Source organism: Populus euphratica, unplaced genomic scaffold (genome assembly GCF_000495115.2).
Source record: "Populus euphratica unplaced genomic scaffold, PopEup_1.0 scaffold2.1, whole genome shotgun sequence".
In the NCBI taxonomy this organism is placed as follows: domain Eukaryota; kingdom Viridiplantae; phylum Streptophyta; class Magnoliopsida; order Malpighiales; family Salicaceae; genus Populus; species Populus euphratica.
Window position 1 is genome coordinate 3,706,698 of NW_011499846.1, and position 21,183 is coordinate 3,727,880.

Consider the following 21,183-nt stretch of genomic DNA (forward strand, 5'->3'; position numbering starts at 1 on the left):
ACAAAAACAAAAGACGAAGAAAGTGATGTTTTACTGCACCGGCGTCTAGTAAGCAGCAAACCAAATTAAGGAAGATTTTTTCAGAAGTGGGTGCCAGAAGATAATTTAATTTAACAAATAGAAGAGTGTAAAAAACCTCTTTTTTTTATATAAAAAAGGCACCGATAAGAATAAAAGTTGTTGACTCCACGTATGATTTATAATGAACCCAAGTCTTTGTTAATTTTGCATGTCACTAAGCTTCTCCGAGAGCTGGGGATGGAGGGAGGGGCCTCAAAATTTCCAGAACGTATATTTTACTACATCTTGAACACTTGTTTCATCAATTAATTTGATGGTCATATAGTTTTTCATCTTAGCTTACCATATATTAAGACAGGTTTACGTTTAATATATATATAGGTTTTAACCAAGACTGAGCTTGTGACTAGAGCAGTATTTGATAATACATTTTCATATTAACAACAAGGCATGTTACTGTTTATTGAAACAATAACATTTTTTTTCTTTTTCTTTTTCTTTTAAATTTTTATATTTTAACATTTAAGTTTATTAAAAATTTGAATTTGTTATTTATTTCATTTTGTTTTATATAAAAATTATTGTGATGTAGAAAAAGTATCTTGAGTTGTTGTTTAGTTTTTATAATTGTCTATTAAATAAAAAAATAATTAAAAAATATAATAATTATAAATTAAATTTCATAATTTATTTTAATTTATTTTTTATGATGTTATCATAATTTTAGAAAAACATATTTTTATTGGGTTAGTGCTTAGTTTTTTAGCTTCAATTTTTTATTATATTATTAAATAAAAAATAATTCTAGAAAAAAATATAATTATTAAAAATTAAACTTTATAATTTATTTTATATAGTATTATCATGGTATCAGAAAAATATCTTAATATTAAATAGATGTTCAATTTTACAAGTATTTATTTTTTATTATATAATTAAATAAAAATAATTTATAAAAATAAAATTATTAAACTCAACAATTTAACAAATTAACTATTCATGAATTAATATACCATTAATTCAATATTTTTCTTAAGAAAATATCATCTTGTAAATATTTTAAAAATTAAACCACGTTCTTGCCTCTATTATTATTAATATAATAATTATTTTTCTATCTCACCGAGCCGACCAAGAGCAACTTCACCTTCGGACCCCCTTGTACAACTTGCACCGGCGCAACTTCAACACTAGGAGTACGAAAAGAAGACTTCAGATTTAGCCATTTAAATTGATTTTCATAACATTGTCAAAAATAAATTATTTTAATCTAGGCATTATTTTTTTTTTGTAAAAATACTTTAACCCCCCCTGCAGTACACCTCGGGAAATTATCTGCTTTCGCTCTCTGACAAGTTAAAAACCCAAAATCTTCACTGTAACTCCAGACTTTTAGCTTTTAACGGCTTTTGAATTGTTACCTCACAGTTTTTTTCATTAGCATTTAGTGCAAAAGCTCCATAAATAAAGGAAAAAAAGGACCATGCTGCCGAACATGCTCCAGGTTCCAGGTCTGCTTCACCGAAGGCAAATATTGTCCAAGCCAGACTGGTTTCCAATTCAAATGTCTTTACAACCAAATACTCTACTCGTAACAAATCAAAGAAGCCTACTTTAGATTAGCCCTAGTGATCAGATATCCTGTCTGATCCCAGCCAAAAAGTATGTCATTCCTAACATCCTAGTTATTCCAGAAGAAATATTCAATAAAGCATACAGAGAATTTGATAAGAGCAACTCAGACTCCAAGATGACCAACCAATACAGTCAGTAAAAGATGCTTGACTAGGGCTCCTGAAGTTAACCTTCTGGCAATGATATGTTGATGTCAGTTCCGGAGCTTCTCACATCCTGCATGGAGTGCATGGTGGCCCAGTTTTCTCTTTGGAAGGGAGAGGAATTTTGCTGCCCCTGTGGTGTACCCGCACTTTCCTCTCTCTCTGCAATAGAAGCAGGTATGGCCGGAGCTGGTGCAAAAGTTGCCGGTATGGAGTCAATCTTCGGCTTCTTTGGTTTCTGTTCTTGATGATTTCCTGGCAGGAAACTGCCTACCACAACCTGAGACCAAGATATTAAAGCAAGCATTTCAAGTCTTGATTTAAACACCATGCGCAGGGAGCTGCATGTCTATTTGTGTATGGTTTAAATTCATACCACATGCACCACTTCTATTTATACTCGTGCAAAACCAGTGAACAGATCAGTATCTATTTTGGCGCTTGACATTTGAATTCCAGTTGTGGAATTGGTGTCATCAAAGCCTTCAACCACTTCTTAGTTACCTCACCCATCATGGGTACTGTAGGCGGCGAAGTGGAGTTCTCCTCCTTCAATAGCAAAATACTGTAGGCGGCGAAGTGGAGTTCTCCTTCAATAGCAAGTGAATAAAAAGAGCTTACCTGCACGGGACTAGCAGCGACTAGAAGTCCAGCAACGCTTCCCCCCACAACACGACCATCGGGGCTTGCCAAAGAGACACTCATCCCTCCTGATCTGCTCCTTGATCCTTGAATCTCAGTAGGCATAAATGATCCAGACAACGAAAGTATTTCAAAGCGACCCTGTAAAATATAGAGGAGATTAAAAATTCTACACAGCAACTGAACCTAATGCAATGATTTCACTGTTTAAAAAAAAATTAGAAGAAAAACCAATTGAATTTCCAAATACAATTGTTTTACATTCTACTCACAGTAAAAAAGCTCAACCAAAAACTAGTTCTAATTCATTAATCAGCCCAGGTTGAATCCATGTAGTATTTAGACTCTTGATGAATATCTGTCATTAGTCCTTTATGTTTTAGGATTTGGAGAGTTGGCTTACGCTTCTGTAAACGTAAGACCTTGGTCTTATTTTTATCTGTTCCAAGTGATTAGAGAAAACACTGAGGCTGTGTGTGATTTGGAGAAAGTTGTATTGTGTGGGGCTTAGTTTCAGCTAATAAGTTTTGTGAATTTTAAATAAATGTGTGCGCACTAATTGTGCAAGATCTTAATTAATTGATTAAAACCAACACTATTTCAACAAAATTGACCATCCAGCATCTATCGACTGTCAGAGAACATCTTGATTTTAAAATAATTTAAGAATATGCCTACGTTCAACAAGGTCCATTCTCCAGTGCAGCAATGAAAGACTACCACAAAAGTGAGTTGATAGGTTACCCAAAGCAATGGCCTTAATGGCTTTATTGGACATTGTATTATCAGAAAAGTCTAATGAACCTAAACTGATTTCCCCGATACATACACACACACACACAAACACACACAAAACCTTTTTACATTATATGGATTTTCTAAGCTTATAAGTTTCCAATGAATTATGAAAGATACCTTCTAACTATTCAAAACTAGTGGTGCGATCAAAGTTTTTAAGTTCTCAAAATCAAATCAATTCTAAGATTTCCAAGCTTGCTAGCACCACTTTACCAAGAAAGAAATAAATTTGCAGAAGTGTTGGCCTCATCGTACCTTTAATCCTCAAGGACATCCTATACTTTCACAAAATCAAACCCATGCAAATGTTAACTACTATGCTAGTCCCCACTATAAAGAAAGCTAAAACAATAACAAAACATGTTAAATTCTTACAATTAGAAGATGCATTCATTTAGTTGTAAAGCTAACATGAATTATTTAGGAGTTGGGATGGAATGGGAGGACAGACCTCGTATGTCAAAGTACCCCCAGAAGAATCAGGTTGACGAAGTGTGACGTTTGAAATTACTCCATTAGCTGATAGGATGCAAATGGCACGAGGCCCTTGCTGTGAAAATGATATCACCTTCATGGTAACGTCCTTGAACAACCAAAAATAATTACAAGTGAAGTGGTCTTTAAACAACCAAAGAAGATCACAAGGGAAGCGAAACAGAACACAACAATCAGGTAGAAGTTAATTTGCAATTAGTACATCAATATGTATATTAAATCCCAAGCTTTTGATATGCTATAAGGATTTATATTTTTTTTCTAAAGCTTCTAAGCATTTTACTTGATGATGATGCTGCCGCGATTTATTTTTTTTTGAGTTGATAATATCAAAATTACAAAAATTTTATTAATCTTTCATAAAATCAAATTAAATACACAAGTATATTTCTTAAACAAAGTTTTGAATGTCAAAAAAATTCTTTTATAACACAAATTGATCACTATAGAAATATCTAATTAATAAAATTGGATGTTCAATTTTTTTTTTTTAATATGAGTATTATTCTTCAACAAAGCTTTTAATGTCAAAATCTTTTCTAATACAACGTGGTCACTATAGAATATATCCAATTACTAAAAATCAGGTCTTTAAATTAGAATTATTTATAATACAACTTGTTCGCTATAGAATATATCCAATTAGTAAAATCACATGTTCAAATATATGCAGAAATTTAAAAAACTGACAGCAACACTGAGATAATCAGCTAGTTTTACTACAACTCAATTCCATCCATAACTAATCTAATGAGCAAAATTAATTTTGGCGAGCATTTCAAAAAATGCCAGTGAAGACAAAAAACAATTAGCCATCACTCAACAGAACAACCTGCAAAAGAGGAAAGGCTCGAAAATGGAATCCAAATGTAGCAAAACTGGTTCTTAATCCTTTAAATTATCTGTCACAACTTCCCTGAATGCTAATATATCCTTCAGAGATGTTTCAGAAATGTTATATTGAAATGCCATTTGAACAATTGGATAGCAGAATTCCAAGCAGAACGAATTACTATGAAGTATTATCCATCATTACAATTACTATAAAAAGAACCCTAATTGATCAAGAAGAACATTTTGTACTCATGTGCTGAAAAAGATGATCTGGCTTAAGGAAAAAGACCGCCTAAATGGAATAAATGTACTATGTAATCTAACAGTCAGGAAATAGGGTGAAAACATTAGTCACTATTAGAAGCCATTTAAGCTGCATGTTTTCTGAACTGATTACCAAACGTATAGATTTAAATTCACAAACCAGATACAAATGAAAATTGGAAGTGCAAACATTTTTATATCAGCATAATCCAAATGAAGTTAACATTTGTCTTTCTTTGGTCAAGCATACCTCGCCAGCATTAACAGTGATGACATGGGGTGTAAAATTTGTGCCAACAGAATTAGCAGCCCATTCACCTAAAAAATGACAATCAACAAACACCAGAGAATTCAAAATAAAGTCAGTAACTTTCTTAACACACTTTAGCGTTTTTTCCAGAAGCATACATTCAATTTTCTTTCATTTATTACTGCTTAGCATCGTGTATCTCAACAAGCATATTGACCTACTTTTTTAACACAAGGACAATGAAAGATAAGGGAAATGTACAGTAACATATAATTTTCAAGTCAGACAAATTAAAGAAAACATCTTTCAAACGGAGCTTGGTGCAATTCTTAGCAAGCCTCACATATTATTTTTTTTTACGTCTCAAAACAATAAAAACCTTCCCGCTGTCAAGTCAATCTCATGAAGAGAGGCTTAGAGCGTGTTTGGGAGTGTAGCTGCAGTTGCTTTTTAAAGTGATTTTCACTTGGAAATATATTAAAATAATATTTTTTATTTTTTTAAATCATTTTTTACATCAACTCATCAAAATGATCTAAAAACACCAAAAAATTATTAATTTAAAGCAAAGAAAAAAATATAAAAATTCAATTTTTTTCAAAAGTGCTTTTAAAACACAAAAACAATAAGCAACTACAAAATCTCAGATTGATTATCATTGAGGCTGAAGCAAAATGACATTGCATTGAAAACTTACCACAAGGTAAAAATTCCCACGGTTTGATAATTGAATATTGTATTATAGACAACATTTCATGAGTTTATACCATCTCATAAAGTTAAAATTCATGTGGGTCAAATGTACAGGCAAATGGAAGGATGTGGTGCATCACAGCTCAGAAGTCAGAAAGTTGCTGTAAAACACCTGTCAAAGCTGGAGTACAGGGCTTCAATTCCCCAAGCTCCAGGCAAACTAGTGTTCCAACCACCTATTAGCACCTAGGAAGCATTGGAATATTATACAGGAGTAAAGTCTGAGAGGCAATTTCATCAGTGATAAGATCATAAGGGGGTAAGAAGGAATTCACAAGTGTCGAGTAAGAAGGCTTGACTCTAAGAGAGGCAAGTTTGATGTGCATCACAAGGATATTCTGTTGCTTTAGGCAAGCATTAGAAGAGAAGAATCAGTGCCATAAAAGGGATTTAAAGCTCAAAACCTCAGAGCGAGACAGTTTTCTCAATTGAATCATGATGTCCAAGGAAGTACAGGGATATAAATTTTTCATCAATATTTTCTAATGTAGTCACTGTAACTAAAGACACTGCTGATGAAGTATCATTCTGTTTCTGTCATCAGAGCATATTGTTCAATCCTCACTACATAAAAAAAAAAAAGCACGGAATATTCTCACTCTCATGCCAACCCACAAAAGCCCACCTAGTTATTTTCAGAACCAGCACTATATAATTCCAAATCTTAACAAAAGCATCTCACAGAATGGTCCCACGTGTGTAATCAAGGGGTAAGTTCACATTAAGGAATCTTTGGAATTTGAGGGGCCTGAGTTCTTCAAATCAATCAAGACAATAATTCAAAAACCTCAATTCCACTACTAAAAAACAAGTTTGAAGACCAGTTCACTATAACAAAAAGGAAACGACTAGTCAATCCATAAAAGAAAATCAAAATCATTGTTATTCATACGGTTCTGATAACGTAACAAACTCGATCCTAAGGAACTGGGCTTCAAAAGGGTAAAACATACCTAAATTCTCCATTCCCATTTTCTTGTATTTCTTTTTCTCATAGCTACCAGGCCACACTTTCCCCGGCTTTGCAGAGTAGTCTCCACCAGTATGCGGGGCTGAAGCAGAAATTGGCATCGGTGATAATGCCCTAGCGACCGCCCCATCTGGTCCATATTTCCTTGGCCTCCCTCTTTTCTTCTTTTCTGCAGTTCCTCCGATCACTCCTGCACCAACTGATGGCACCTCTACGGCTGGTGGTGACACTACAATCTGGCCTGGATTCTCTGTCCTTGGCGCCATATGATAGGTTGATGGAGCTTCCGCTCCTATCACTGTTACCCCTGAACTTAATCCTTCTCTTCCCTCCATGCATAAACTGTAAATTATTCAAAAATCACTACAGCTAACAACACTATTTTCCAGATTCTGCAACACAGAAAAATTAGGATGAAAATAAAATGTTAGCAGAAAATAAATTACTACAAAAAAAATCTCAGTAAAAAATTAGCATTTTAGCTCCAAATTTCCAAACCTAAAAAAAAAACCCAAGATCAAAATCTAAAGAAGGAGAGAAAAAAACAGAAGATAATTTTTAAAAAAAACAGTGAATATCTAACAGAACCTCAACATTTTGCTTTAATCTTCAAAGATCAAAACCACAAACTTTCACATAAGAGCAAATGAACTGTTAAACGCTACAACTTTTAAAAAAACAGTCAATGCAAAAAAAAAATATTAAAAGATCATCATGACCTACAACAGCAACTTCAAGACTTTAAGAAGGTACTCTCCAGAAACTGTAGCGTCTCTCTCTCGGTCCCTTTCACATTCGCTTAGCTTCTTCAAATAGTACTGGCAACTTCGAGTTTTCTCTCAGCAAAACACTAAAGAACAAAAGAACAAGAAAAGAAAGAGAAGGAACTGTTTGTTTCCTGAGAAAAAACTTTCTCGAGAAAACAATAATCTACCCTTGTCGGAAAAATAAACAGCTTGTCTTGCCGGTCTGAACAGAACCAGAAAACACAAAAAAAGGAAGGTAAATAAAAAAAAGTACAAAAGGAAAAAAACGAAAATGTAACATTTAAGTAAGAGTAAAGCAACAATTTAAAAATAGATTTATTAATTATTTTCGCTAAACCCGATAAATACAAGTGATTTAAGGGAAATTTCACGTCCGTGAGGGGAATTGAATTTTGAAATCTGAGTTAGATATGGTTAATTTCGTAATTTTATTCGTAAAGAGCATGTGAAATAAGGTAAGAAAGTGGATTGCTTTTTCTAAAACAAAAATAAAAAAACAATTTGTGTGTTAACATTTAAAGCTGCAAAAATATAGGCGTTGGGTGACCAACTTTTTTGTTGCCGCTGACCTGCTTTTTGTCTTTTCCGGCAAGTGAAATATCACATTCTAACCATTGCCGTTCATCTTGCCGATAATTACAAACTATACCACTGTGTTGCAGACAGCCAATCCAGCTTTTTTTTATATAAAAAACACCTCGGCCTGCTTTAATTCGGTCAAATTATTTTCAGATTTGAATCATTGGTGTCGCAGAACAAATGCTTACCTTTTTTAAACTAGTATTTAAACTTTATATTAAATATGAAAAGTAAAAAAGATTTGAGATCTTAATCTAAAGAAATTGTTCTACCGTCTAAAGGGCTATATTCCTCTTTAGTTGTTAGGATTTAAACTTTATGTTAAATGCGAAAAAATAAATTATTTAGAATCCTTTAATCTTTATATAGTTAGCTTGTTATTGATTGAACTGGGAAATGTAATTACATTTTATGCGTGGGAACTGGTCCGGAAAAATGTTTTTTTAAAAAAAAAAGAAAAGAAATGCGTTTTTTTTTTTTAAAAAAAAAAAAGAAATGAAGTTATTGATTGAACTGGGAAATGTAATTACATTTTATGCGTGGGAACTGGTCCGGAAAAATGTTTTTTTAAAAAAAAAAGAAAAGAAATGCGTGAGACTTTTGGTTTTTTTAATGAAAATGCAAGGCAAAAGAAACTGTAGACACGCAACCATGATTTGGTAGCCTGGTGATTGCATCAGCTGGTCGGGAGGATCAGATTTGTGAGGTGTTCGAATCTGAATGAATAAGAAAGCATGGAACAAGGAAGATTTTGCTAGAACCTTGTGCTTTTTTCTGCGTAAGAGAATGTTTTGTTTTAAAAGAAATAAAGACCTCATGCTAAAAAAAATATTTAATAAAATATCATAATTTTAAAAATATTTTAAAAAATAACAAAACTGCTAAGTGAGAATAATAATTTGTTGCGTTGCTGGGAATGATTCACCTTTAACTCTCGATATTTATTTGTTCAGATGAAAGATAAAATAATAACTTGCTGATTTTTTTATTATATTTTAATATTACGTTGTGTTTTTAGTGTTCCTGACACCTTAACCGTTGTAGTTTTTTTTATAAAAAAATACACTACTTTAATATAATCAATTAACTATATTATTTTTTAAAATATTTTTGGAAACAGTACAAGTTTTCCAAATATTTATTTTTTGATATAAGTTAGTTTCAAAAAAAATCTAAAAAAAAGGTTTTTTTAAATTAACATAATAATTTAAAAAATTTAACATTATTTAAAATATTTTAATGAAATATTACAATTTTATTTTACTAGCTTTTAAGATGTGACAATAATCTTCCCGCGTAGTTCACAAAGACAACAAGAATATGTGCTCGTTAACAAACGCGGCAGCTTTTACTTTCAAATTAAACAGTATATATTCGGTATTTAGTAATGCTAGAACACATTTTACTATTCACGTGGGGTTGTTTAAAATTTATTTAAATTGTAAGTTTGCGAAAAATAGTTGAGAGTTGTTTTCTTGCATCCTGCGAACAATGGAGAATAAAAAACAGTTAAGTTACTTTTCATTGTTATAGCCACTGTTCCACCTGGAACGATATCGTTTAATGATGTAATATTTATAAAATTTAAAAGTAATTTTATTTTTGTTTTCAATAATATTATGTATTTAAAAAATCAAAAAATTATAATTATTATCTAATAGATTTTATATATAATGAAATTATAAATACTTTAATAAAAAAAATTATATAAGTATTATTTATTTCATAATATAATAGCAGTATTTAAATTCATAATATTTAAATTAAAAATCATCGATATATATATATATATATATATAAAAGTTATTTTACAACCTCAATTTTAAAAAATATTATTTTAATCAAATACGTTAAATTACTTTTTATTCAGCTTTAATTTCATTTACAGTTTTAGCAAAAAAATATACAAATATTAGATTAACTTCAACTAAAAATATTTTTTATAAAATATTTTAAAAAAAATTATAACCATAAAAGTTATTACAATCACAAACATCTTTTTTATGCACCAAAAAATGATACGTTGTCATGAACTTTTTTTAGTATTGCTAAAGTGGATATATCATAAAAAAGAACCCATCACGACACAAAATTATTTAGCAATGTGGTGCAAACCACATTCTTAAAAATTTCAAAATTTTGTTTTTGTTAGGGACACACACGTGTGTGTGATTATTTTGATACACTAATCTTAAAAATATTTCCTTACATCATGCAAACAATGGACGGTGAAACTCTATTGTTCGCATGAACAATTGAGTTCCTCTCGACTGTTCCACGCACTATTTCAGTCAGAGAGATATTGTTTGATGATGTAGTATTTGTAGAATTTGATTATAATTTAAATTTTGTTTATAATGATATTTTACCTAATATTGTTGCGCTATTAAGAAACTAAGAAAACTGTAATTCTTATCTGATGAATTTCGTACATGATAGAATTATAGATAGTTTGATAAAACAATAAAAAATATTTTATATAAATATTATTTATTTAATGATGTGAATAATAGTAATTAATTGTACGATATTTAAATTTAAAACCATCAATATTTATATATATATATATTATTTATTTTATAACCTCAAATTAAAAAGCATTATTAACTAAATATATTAAATTATTTTTTATTTAATCTCAATTTTAATTACAGTTTTAATCCTATATATATAAATACCAAATTAACTTCAACTAAAAGTATTTTTTTCAAATATTTTAGAATCTCATTTCTAAAAACATTAAATTTAAATTTTTATTAAAAATATTTTTTCATACATCTTTGATTGTTTTAATACGTTAATTTTAAAAATAAAAAAAAATTATTTTAATATATTTAAACATAAAAATATTTTAAAAAATAAATATACTTCCAATCCGATAAAGTTTCAAAACACGTATACATGGACCCATAAAAATGACCCACAAACACTCATTATCTAGCGATAAGAAAGACACGCAGCGGTGGGAGGGGCTTGGTGGTGGGAGGGGCTTGTCCTCTTTTTTTATAAAATATTTTTAAAAAAATTATAACCATAAAATTATTACAATGTCAAACATCTTTTTTATGCACCAAAAAATGATATGTTGTCATGAATTTTTTTTAGTATTGCTAAAGTGGATAAATCATCAAAAAGAACCCATCACGGCACAAAATTATTTGGAAATATGGTGCAAACCACATTCTTAAAAATTTCAAAATTTTGTTTTTGTTAGGGACACACAAGTGTGTGTGATTATTTTGATACACTAATCTTAAAAATATTTCCTTACATCCTGCAAACAATGGACGGTGAAACTCTATTGTTCACATGAACAATCGAGCTCCTCTCAACTGTTCTACGCATTATTTCAGTCAGAGAGATACTGTTTGATGATGTAGCATTTGTAAAATTTGATTATAATTTAAATTTTGTTCATGGTGATATTTTACCTAATATTGTTGTGCTATTAAGAAACTAAGAAAACTGTAATTCTTATCTGATGAATTTCGTACATGATAGAATTATAGATAGTTTGATAAAATAATAAAAAAATATTTTATATAAGTATTATTTATAATGATGTGATAGTAGTAGTTAAATTTACAATATTTAAATTAAAAATCATCAACACACACATATATATTAGTTATTTTATAATCTCTATTTAAAAAATATTATATTAATCAAACATATTAAATTATTTTTTATTTAACCTTAATTTCAACCACAGTTTTAATCCCATATATATAAATACCAAATTAACTTCAACTAAAAGTATTTTTTTCAAATATTTTAGAATCTCATTTCTAAAAAAATTAAATTTAAATTTTTATTAAAAATATTTTTTCATACATCTTTGATTGTTTTAATACGTTAATTTTAAAAATAAAAAAAAATTATTTTAATATATTTAAACATAAAAATATTTTAAAAAATAAATATACTTCCAATCCGATAAAGTTTCAAAACACGTATACATGGACCCATAAAAATGACCCACAAACACTCATTATCTAGCGGTAAGAAAGACACGCAGTGGTGGGAGGGGCTCAGTGGTGGGAGAGGCTTACCCTCTTTCTCGCACCCGGGTTCGAGTCTTACCGTGCACGTCTGTCACTCCTATAGTGCTTTACCTGTTTATTGGGCTTGCAGGATGTTCAGTGAGCCGTGGAGATTAGTCATGGTGCGAGTAAGCTGACCCGGACACCTCACGTAAATAAAGAAAAAAGAAGAAGAAAGACACGCAGTTACAAAAAACTCCTAGCTTTTTCTCAGATGGACACCAATTTCTGCTAATATAATGGACGGATTGGGTTTGGTTGAAAGTGGAGTTGGTTCTGCTATTGTCGTACATGGTGGTCGCCGTTGTTGACCATGGTGAAGAGGGGAGGAGTTGTCGGCTGTCAGCTGGAGGATAAGAGCTTTTTATGTTGCTGGTGGCGAGGAGTTGCTGGCCGTGAGTTGAAGGGAAGGGTTAATATGGTGTCGAAACGGGGACGTCATGAGCTTGTAATAAATTCAGCAAGAAACAAAATAAAAAGGAAGTTGGGTTTCAAGGGCATGGTCTCTGGTGATTGTGGGAAAGGAGAATGAAAAATAGAAGGCTGGTGTTCCTGTGTGCTCAAAACTGTGAGCAAGACCCTTTTTTCTTGGATAGAGACAGATTAAAGAAAACGGCGTGGAGGCTGTTCAAAAGAAGCAGTTCATTATATTTCATCGAATGTGGCTTCTGGGAATCGCAAGAGAATTATAATTGATACCGTGTAGTATTTTTTAACACAAGCTTTAATTAAATGTCGTGATTTTTAACCGTCAGAAACTGTTTTTAAAATATTTATATTTTTGTGATATTTCACTATTTATTTGTATTTTACATGCTATTTGCCTATTAAAAAAAAAATAAAGAAGCGGGCGATAAAAAAACAAACAGTAAAAATGCACGGTGCCAGGAAGAGTGTTTTTTCTGATTTATTGTACATTTTCAATCACTGGAGACTCCTTTATCCGAGAGAAAGACCGATCTAACTATCACGTTTATAGTGGTTTATTTTGCGAGGCTAAGATGCCCGTTCGGAATTTGCGTTTATGATTGATTTGATTGCATTTCAAATATGTATTTGTTTTAAAAATATATTAAATTAATATTTAAAAAAAAAATTATAAGAATTTTGATATGATAATATTAAAAATAAAAAATTATTTTAATATATTTTTAAATAAAAACCACTTTTTAAAAATAAAAAAAATAAATACTCACTTAATTATAGTTATCAAATCTTACCAGACATGTTAATTTAGAGTCTTGACTGACCGAGTTTAGAAAACCTTAAAACCAAGATTGTGGCTAGCTCAGAAAACCGGTGAAACCTGTCTAATTAACTTGAAATTCAATTAATCCAACAAATTCAAAAAAAAAAAAAAAAACGGCTATATTTTAAAAAATAACTCAAAAACTTAAATTATAAATACCAAGCATAGGGTTTCATGGATGGGTGTTTTTCCCGTACCAATCTGAATCCTAGAATAAAAAAAGAAAAAAGTAAACTTAGCGTGCATGTTTGTTTTTGCTATTAAAAAAAATCAATCATCAAAAGATATATTTTTTAAGATTGGTAATTTCTAGGCGGGAGCCAGAATCGTGGTTCAAGACGAGGAGCTAAAAATAAAAGGTACACGAAGCATGGGTTAGGTGTTGACTCCCGCGTCGGGAGTAATCATATGGTTTTTTTGTTTTTTTTTAATCATTCTAATTTTATATTCGTGAACTTATCAATTTTTTTATTCTGCTAGCTGGTATCAAGATTTATCATATAAATACTAAAATAAAATTATATTTTATATTCACGGGTAAAAACTATATTTGATGAAAGTATAATAAATAATGTTTTTTATTTAGATATTTCGACTTGAAAGAAAAAAATAATTATTTTCAATATAAAATTAAAATAATTTTTTAAATTTTATTATTATATATTATTTATTAATTTTTCTATATAAAATATTAAAATCTTAAATATTTTTTTTAGTCTTTATAAATTGATGTGAACCTGAATTCTTCACCGATCAATCCCGGACCTGGTCCGATGACCATGCTGCCACCTGTGTTTAAAACTCTTGATTGAAAGAGGTGAAATTTGATTTATGGAGCGGGTTGCGCGGTCATGCTTGTGTTGCTAATTACGATTCAACTTTGAAAGCCTTGACTGGTACACACACACACACATATTTTTATTTTTTTTGCTTTTTAAATCAAACATGGCTAATCTATTGTTAGCTACAGATTTTATGCCTGGATCTTTATCTTTAAACACTTATTCTTAATTTTATTCTTTTTTCTCTGTTTTTTTTTTAATTGCTGGATTTGCATGAAATCTGATCTATACATTTATAATAATTTTTTTATATAAAAAAACAAACCCATTTACCTGCAGACATATTTCATTCTTCTATGGTATATCATTGTAACAATAAGTTTCAAGTTTTCGGCGACTTCATTTTATTATTATTATTTTTTTTACTGAAAAACAATAAAAAGAATTGAAATTTTTGTGTTTTAAAGATATTTTTGAAAAAAAATATTTCTATTTTTTATTTAAATTTAAATTTTTAATAATTATTTTAATATACTGATATTAAAAATTATTTTTAAAAAATTATTTTATATATTTTAAAATAAAAAATATTTTAAAAAATAATTAGAATCCTTCAAACTTTACTAAAGTTGAGAAAGCCACGGTATGTCAAGGGAAGAAAAACTGTGTACTTGTGTCTTTTACAAATGGTTGGTTTACAGGCGTCAACCAACTGGTAAGCACGGGACCTACACAGGCTTTAAGTAAGCAAGTGCAGAAGGTCACTTTGCGAGTTCATTAGGCGGAGTCTGTGAAATCATATGGTCTAGAAATGGACGATATTTTTGTGAAATTATTACTAAATTTAAAAAATATTTTTTTTTTATATTAATTCAATATAATTATTAAAACAGATATAAAAAATCAATTTAATAATTTTTTAAAAATAAAAAAATAAACACTCATAAAAAATAAGAATAGTTAAGATAAATATAATGTAATTTTTATGCTTTTCATTTTAAAAATATAAAAAATTATTTTAAACTGTTAACAAATATATTTATTTTATATTTTTATCATTTCAGTCAAACATTTATTTATTTATGTAAATATTTTTATCTTATAGCACTAAACTTTCATTTGTTAATGTAGTTTAATTATTTTTTTATAGCAGATGTTTTTTAACAGTCATTATTTACTAATATTAATATTAAAAATATTTTTTTAATATTTTTTTTATTAAAAAACACTTTTATAAAAAAAAATCTTTACGTATTGTCAAGCACAATATAATAAAGTGGAGTAGATATACTTGTCCGAGGTTGGCAGCCCCTGTGTCTCCGCGTGTCAATCTTAGCGTAGTGCACATGCCCACCTGACCAAGTATTATATGATGGGCCCTACCTCTTTGACAGCAAAATGCGGAGTTAGTAAATCTCACGTGACTCAATCCCTTGCCGGCGGATGTTAAATTATTTTAAATTATTTTTTATTTTTAAATATATTAAAATAATATTTTTTATTTTTTAAATTTTATTTTTATAATCTACACATTAAAATAATCTAAACAAATAAAAAATAATAGTAAAACTATAGAAAATCTAATTTTTTAAAAAACATAGCTGGACACAACGACAAACAAAATCCCAATCATACCCACCAACTATTCAATCTAAAGGGCAAAGACATTACATGAGAACATGTATCCACTAGTTGCCTTATGAGTTTTTGGACCGTTTATCTTGTAGCAGTCAACCTGGCTTCCCAGGCAAGGATAGACAGAGCATCCCAATGCCACGCATCTCGGACTTGGGACACAATTGGCACCTTCAATATTAATTAATCACATGCTAATTCTCGAATTACCCTCTAACTTACATATAACCATGGCAGAGATACTGGAGTTCTTCTTCTTCTTCTTCTTCTTCTTAGCCTATATTTTAGAATAATAATAATAAACCTGCAGTTCTGACGGTCAAGTTTGGAAGTGCTGATTAAGGCAGAGATGTTATTAAACATGTTCAAATTGAATCCAAATTAAAATTTCAATGCGGACATCATTTATGTTCCCTCTAATTATTTATAAGAGCTTTGGCTGTATTCTCTAAAGAAAGCTGCGTACGAAATGATTTAAGAATTCGAGTCTTTAATGCTATTTAATTCACAAATTAATTCCTATAATCTACGGCAATGACATAACAAAATTTTTAAAAAATAATAATTTAAATACACAGTACCGCTGTTTCTTCATGTCCAAAACACAAATCACTATCAATCATTTCATTCCCAAAACAGTGAGTTACTGTAATTTTCTAGAATCAATCAGTTCACCTTCGGCCATAGTGAATTAAAACCTCACAACAAATCGGGGTTTCACACGCTAAGTTTGGAGATTAACAGGCCAATTTAAATTGACTTCACAAATGGCAATGAAAATTTAGAACAGTTCGATCAAGTTCATCTCTACTTGCTAATATGTCAAACCAGTAACACTGACTATGACTGTGGTCTGGGACAGACAAAACCAGCTCTAAGCTCTTCGAACGAGTGGTCTTCTTGTTCCAAGATTTTTCTTGCTGTTTTAGGGGCACAAGAAACACAAGGGGTGGCTGGTGTTAAGGCAGTCAGCATAGGAACTGAGGTTGTTGGAGGAGTTGAAGCCACCGGAACAGGCAGCGTATTCGGGTTTCTGTTTTCATCATCTACAGCTTTGACCGATTTTGAAGGTGTGTCCATTGATGTCTTGTTATAAGGAGGCATTGTTTTTAAGGTTCCACTTTGTGATGATTTCTGATCCTCCATGAAATTAACAATGTTGGCCCTAGAGGACATGGACAGAGAAACAGGAGACAGGGGCTTCCGGACCAAGCTTGACTCATTTTTGCATGCCTTTGCAGCAGAAGTAGCGTGGCGCTTCTTTCCTAGATGACCAACAATCTCTGAATTTCTCCTACCTACGAAGTTTTTTTCAGCTTGAAGGGTGAAGGATAGAAATATTCATAACTGAAAATTTTGGAAAGAAATAGAAAAAGTAGCATGCTAATAAAGTGTCTTGCTTGCAACTGACCGGTCGGTTCTTCCAGCTGAAAATGCCAGGTGCTATCCACCAATTTAACATTCAAAATATCATCCTACTCTTGTGGATCCCACTAACCTATGAAAGCAAAATAGAAAAAAGAAAGAAAAGAAAGAAATCTGATTGATTGAGGATTTACCAGACTGAGATGCAAAACCACCATGCTGCCCGTATCTTAAATAGCTGCATCGATCCAAGACATTGCCCTTTTTGTTTGGATTTACAAAGGGAGATGTTTTTCCACATCTGTAATTTGGAACCATCGCTCCAGCAAGAGAGAGTTTCTGATTAATTGCAACTCCTACGGAAGTTCTTGACGGCTTCCTTCCGCTCTGTGATGGACTGGGTTTTGAACCAAAAAGTGCTTCCTGCTCGGCAATCAGCTGTACATGAAGCTTCTTCTGGTCCTAAAAATACAATAAATAGCTACAATAAGATATGTGAGAAGATGTTTAGTTAAAATAATCCTATACGCTTTCCTATATAGCTAAATGAAGTGAGGGCCATACTCTTTGCCTTATTCTTTCTTGCTCCTTCTCTTGCTTTAGACTGCTGTACTGCTCAAGCCTCGAAAGAAGTTGTCCCTATAAGCAATAAAGGATCAAAAGATCTACAATTTGGAATGAAGATAAAAATCAAGAGCAGCGAAGATGTTGAACCAAAACCACTACAATATTCGATAAACGACCATATCCGGTTTTGAAACATGACAACTGATCTCTTGCATCAGTCTTTTATAGGGTCAGAAGCACTTACACCATCATAAAAGAATGGAATTCCTCTTTCTCTCTCCCAAGCCATGGTCTTTGAAGTCAATGCCTCAACCATTGCTACTCCACGACCAAGTGAAACAAAGTAATTCATTTAAAAGATGTATGACAATTGAAACCCAATTTTGAAGCAGTAAATAATCTATTTTCAAACTGCTCTGAGAAAGCTTGCATTTGTGAGGTCATGCAGAGTTTAACATCTATTTGAAAATTATACAGTTATGACAAAAATGCTTACCAGGAATTTTGTTAACCATAACACGGGCTTTCTCAGCACGTTTCAAGGTAAGATGTGCTCCTCTTCCGTAACTGTAACGATTTTCATCCTAGAAAAAGCAACATGTAAGGAGGTTTAATCGAGAAATGAAGAAAAGTAGAACAGTAATTTAGTTACAAAGACCCAACCCTGTTGTACTCCTCAAGCCAGGACTCTTCATCACATGCAGTCAACCACTTCTCCACCTTGTCTAGTATATCTTTCCTGCTTGAGGCTTCCTCTTTAACCATCGCAATATCAAGCTCAATCTCTTCTAATAGATGCATGGGGTCTTCAACCCCTGCAAAATGATAACCACAAAACAGAAGGACAGTGATCTAGGTGCAAATCTTTGAGCAGAGAAGTCGGATTTGAACGAGAATTTAGTACAAAAGGTTGTACTATTACACTAAGGAATTAAAGATCTGCACGGACAAGAAAACATGTCAATCTTATTCATTATTGCCACATGAAAGCACTTCGTTAACCTGGTTGGCATTGACATTTTAAGATATTCAAGAGATCTACCGGTACAGTAATATCCATAGTGCTTGGAGCACACTTCAACTTAGTACTTACCAGATGCTACAGCTTCAGTGGAATATTTTGCAGCAGTGTATGCTTCCAAGACCAAGTGTGTTTTCCAGCATATCTCCTCTAGCTCCAACCTCTTTTTGAGGACAAGCTCTTTCACTTTACTTGATTTGAGTTTCTCTAGCCTCGACACTTCCTCCTCAACCTGTGACACAGAAAGTTTAATAAATACTTAAACACCCATTAATTCTTAAAATGAACTAAGTGAATAGCAGTAGATTAATTAAATAAACATTAGTTTCAACTCACGTGGTTTATAAAGTCCACGGAAAGCGTATTAGGCTCACTGATCTCAGATTCTGAAGCAGCAATTTTACTAGTAACATTGTCAAACAACCTTTGCTCCTCCATTGGAGTGTCCATCAAATTCCAAAGCTCTACAAGGGTAGTTGCAAGAACTCGAAGCTGGTAGAATCCCAAATATCAGAAGGACCAAGCACAACAAAAAAACTAACAAGCGTTTTGCAACAATACACAACAACTTGTTCCCGCCCCACCCCACAAAAAAAAAAAAAAAAAAAAAAAAACAAACAAACAAACCTTCTGCATTCTCTGAATCTTGACCTCTCGCAAACGTTGTATCTCAGCAGTTAACTTCTTAATGGTATCATCAGTCAAGTCTTTCACTCCTTGGCTGTCATCCAAACTTGGATGGATATCATGTATTGTCTGTTTAAAATCCATCCCAAGAACTCCACATATGGATTTTAGGCCATCCACACGGTCCACTATCTGCTTAAGACGGTTGCTCTACAGATGATTCGTATATTAAAACCGGTCAAAGAACATCGCTTTTGCACCATAAACACCCAAAAACATAAGAACCAAAAGTTCATAAATCGCACAGCACAAATTATCAAAATGGTTTCTAACTCAATGTTCATAAAGCATGCCGAATTGCTAATCATCCAATATGAATATCTCAAAATTCCTTTATTTTCTAGTCTCTTCATTTCACGATGCACAAAAAATAATTAGATCTCCCCAAATTACTAATTAACTTCTTGATGATTAACAATAAATAAATAAATTGCACAACATAAAATATACCGAATTGTGTGAAAATAACACGAAAAAACAAAAAATAAAATCAAATACCTTGTTGTTCTCGAGCTCAAGTAAGCGTTTCTCGAGTCCATCTAATTTCTTCATAGACAAGTCAGTCCCATCCATGATCACACCTTCAGTGGACCCAAAAATCTCACTTGAAACTTTCTGTAATTTCTCCACGACTTCAACAAACAATTTCCTCCTCTCTTCTTTCTTATTCCTCATTTCCTCGACTCGCTGCACAATAGCTCCATGCTCCTCTCTCAAACTCACACTCACTTTCTCCTCCTCGCTCTGAAATTAAAAACAGACAAAAATTAAACTATTTTAAAAAAAATACAAGAAAATAAATGAAGGCTGTTCAGAATTTTCAGTTACTTTTACTGGTTCTTCCCCAAGAACTGAGCGGATATTTTGGATTTCCGCTTCAGCAAGAGCAATTAAATGTTGCAATTCGGATCTGCGTTTGTTCGCTGCGATCACTTTTCTCCGGTACACTTCGACGCATTCTTGTTCAATTTCGTAAACTAATTTATCCCTTTCAGTATCCGCCTCTCCTACTTCACTCCATATTTTCTTCAATTCTGTTAGTAACAAACTGCAAGTTGTTTCAATACGCGAAAACTGGTTGCTGTTGTTGCTGTGATTGTACATGGTGGTGGTGGTGGAGGCGGCGGCAGTCTGTGGGTGGGTGGGTGGTGATTGCTTGGGATTTTGGCTTTTAAAGGGAAAAGTAACGCTTGAAATTTGATGGAGGGAGGGAGGGAAACGGGGGGAGAGAGAAATGAAGCGGGATGAGAGGAGCCGTTATTTTGGGGAAAGGGAGGAGAAGAGGAGCATGATGTTGACACGTCAGTGAGGTGACTGATAAAGCTCGGTGACGTGGCTGAATCAGGAGGGGTTAGCTTTATAATGAGAGTTTTTCATGGGGAAATGGTGGTGGACACCGCAGGAGCGATTTTTTGAATTTGAATCTGGGAATAAAGATTTTTCATTTAATCTCAGGAATGAAATTTTTTGCGAAATGACGTGTCGTTTTCATCGTTTTCATGAGATTAAAACGACATTGATTTGGGGAGCAAAGTCTTATTCCGAGTATTCAGTTCCTTTCGTTGGTACCACGGTCATGAGACCGGCTTAGAAGGAGAACCGGGACACCGGTTGGGATTGATCCACCTTCTTTGGAAAACGTGTTGGGATTGAAATGAGTTAATTTAATTTTTATTTTTTTTT

General features: G+C 32.0%; 2 protein-coding genes and 1 long non-coding RNA gene across 7 annotated transcripts; 1 reads left to right on the forward strand and 2 right to left on the reverse strand.

The window, feature by feature from the left end:
• Positions 1-1,508: 1,508 nt before the first annotated feature.
• Positions 1,509-8,062, reverse strand: LOC105132539 (uncharacterized). 4 transcript variants are annotated; one of them, XM_011036121.1, is made up of 6 exons: positions 7,563-8,062; positions 6,789-7,197; positions 5,083-5,150; positions 3,691-3,822; positions 2,421-2,582; positions 1,509-2,079 (listed from the first exon to the last, which is right to left on the reverse strand). In XM_011036121.1, the coding sequence occupies exons 2-6, from the start codon at positions 7,138-7,140 to the stop codon at positions 1,822-1,824; spliced, it is 972 nt and encodes a 323-aa protein (XP_011034423.1). In that variant the 5' UTR covers positions 7,141-7,197; positions 7,563-8,062; the 3' UTR covers positions 1,509-1,821. The 4 variants fall into 4 exon arrangements, with proteins under 4 accessions (XP_011034423.1, XP_011034428.1, XP_011034415.1 ...); XM_011036126.1 differs by having other exon boundaries at positions 6,789-7,147; positions 7,529-8,062; XM_011036113.1 differs by having other exon boundaries at positions 7,529-8,062.
• LOC105132532 (uncharacterized) lies at positions 5,157-6,402 on the forward strand. The gene is made up of 2 exons (XR_843590.1): positions 5,157-5,503; positions 5,713-6,402. It is a non-coding gene; the product is annotated as an uncharacterized LOC105132532 (long non-coding RNA).
• An 8,388-nt stretch (positions 8,063-16,450) lies between the features above and the next one.
• Positions 16,451-20,848, reverse strand: LOC105132563 (65-kDa microtubule-associated protein 3-like). Of its 2 annotated transcripts, XM_011036145.1 has the most exons (12): positions 20,329-20,848; positions 19,999-20,244; positions 19,441-19,650; positions 19,150-19,305; positions 18,886-19,045; positions 18,456-18,607; positions 18,289-18,376; positions 18,037-18,110; positions 17,790-17,864; positions 17,420-17,687; positions 17,084-17,158; positions 16,451-16,667 (listed from the first exon to the last, which is right to left on the reverse strand). In XM_011036145.1, exons 1-12 carry the CDS (start codon positions 20,602-20,604, stop codon positions 16,642-16,644), a joined length of 1,806 nt encoding a protein of 601 aa, XP_011034447.1. In that variant the 5' UTR covers positions 20,605-20,848; the 3' UTR covers positions 16,451-16,641. The 2 variants fall into 2 exon arrangements, with proteins under 2 accessions (XP_011034447.1, XP_011034440.1); XM_011036138.1 differs by having other exon boundaries at positions 16,451-17,158; positions 20,329-20,841.
• Positions 20,849-21,183: the final 335 nt, after the last annotated feature.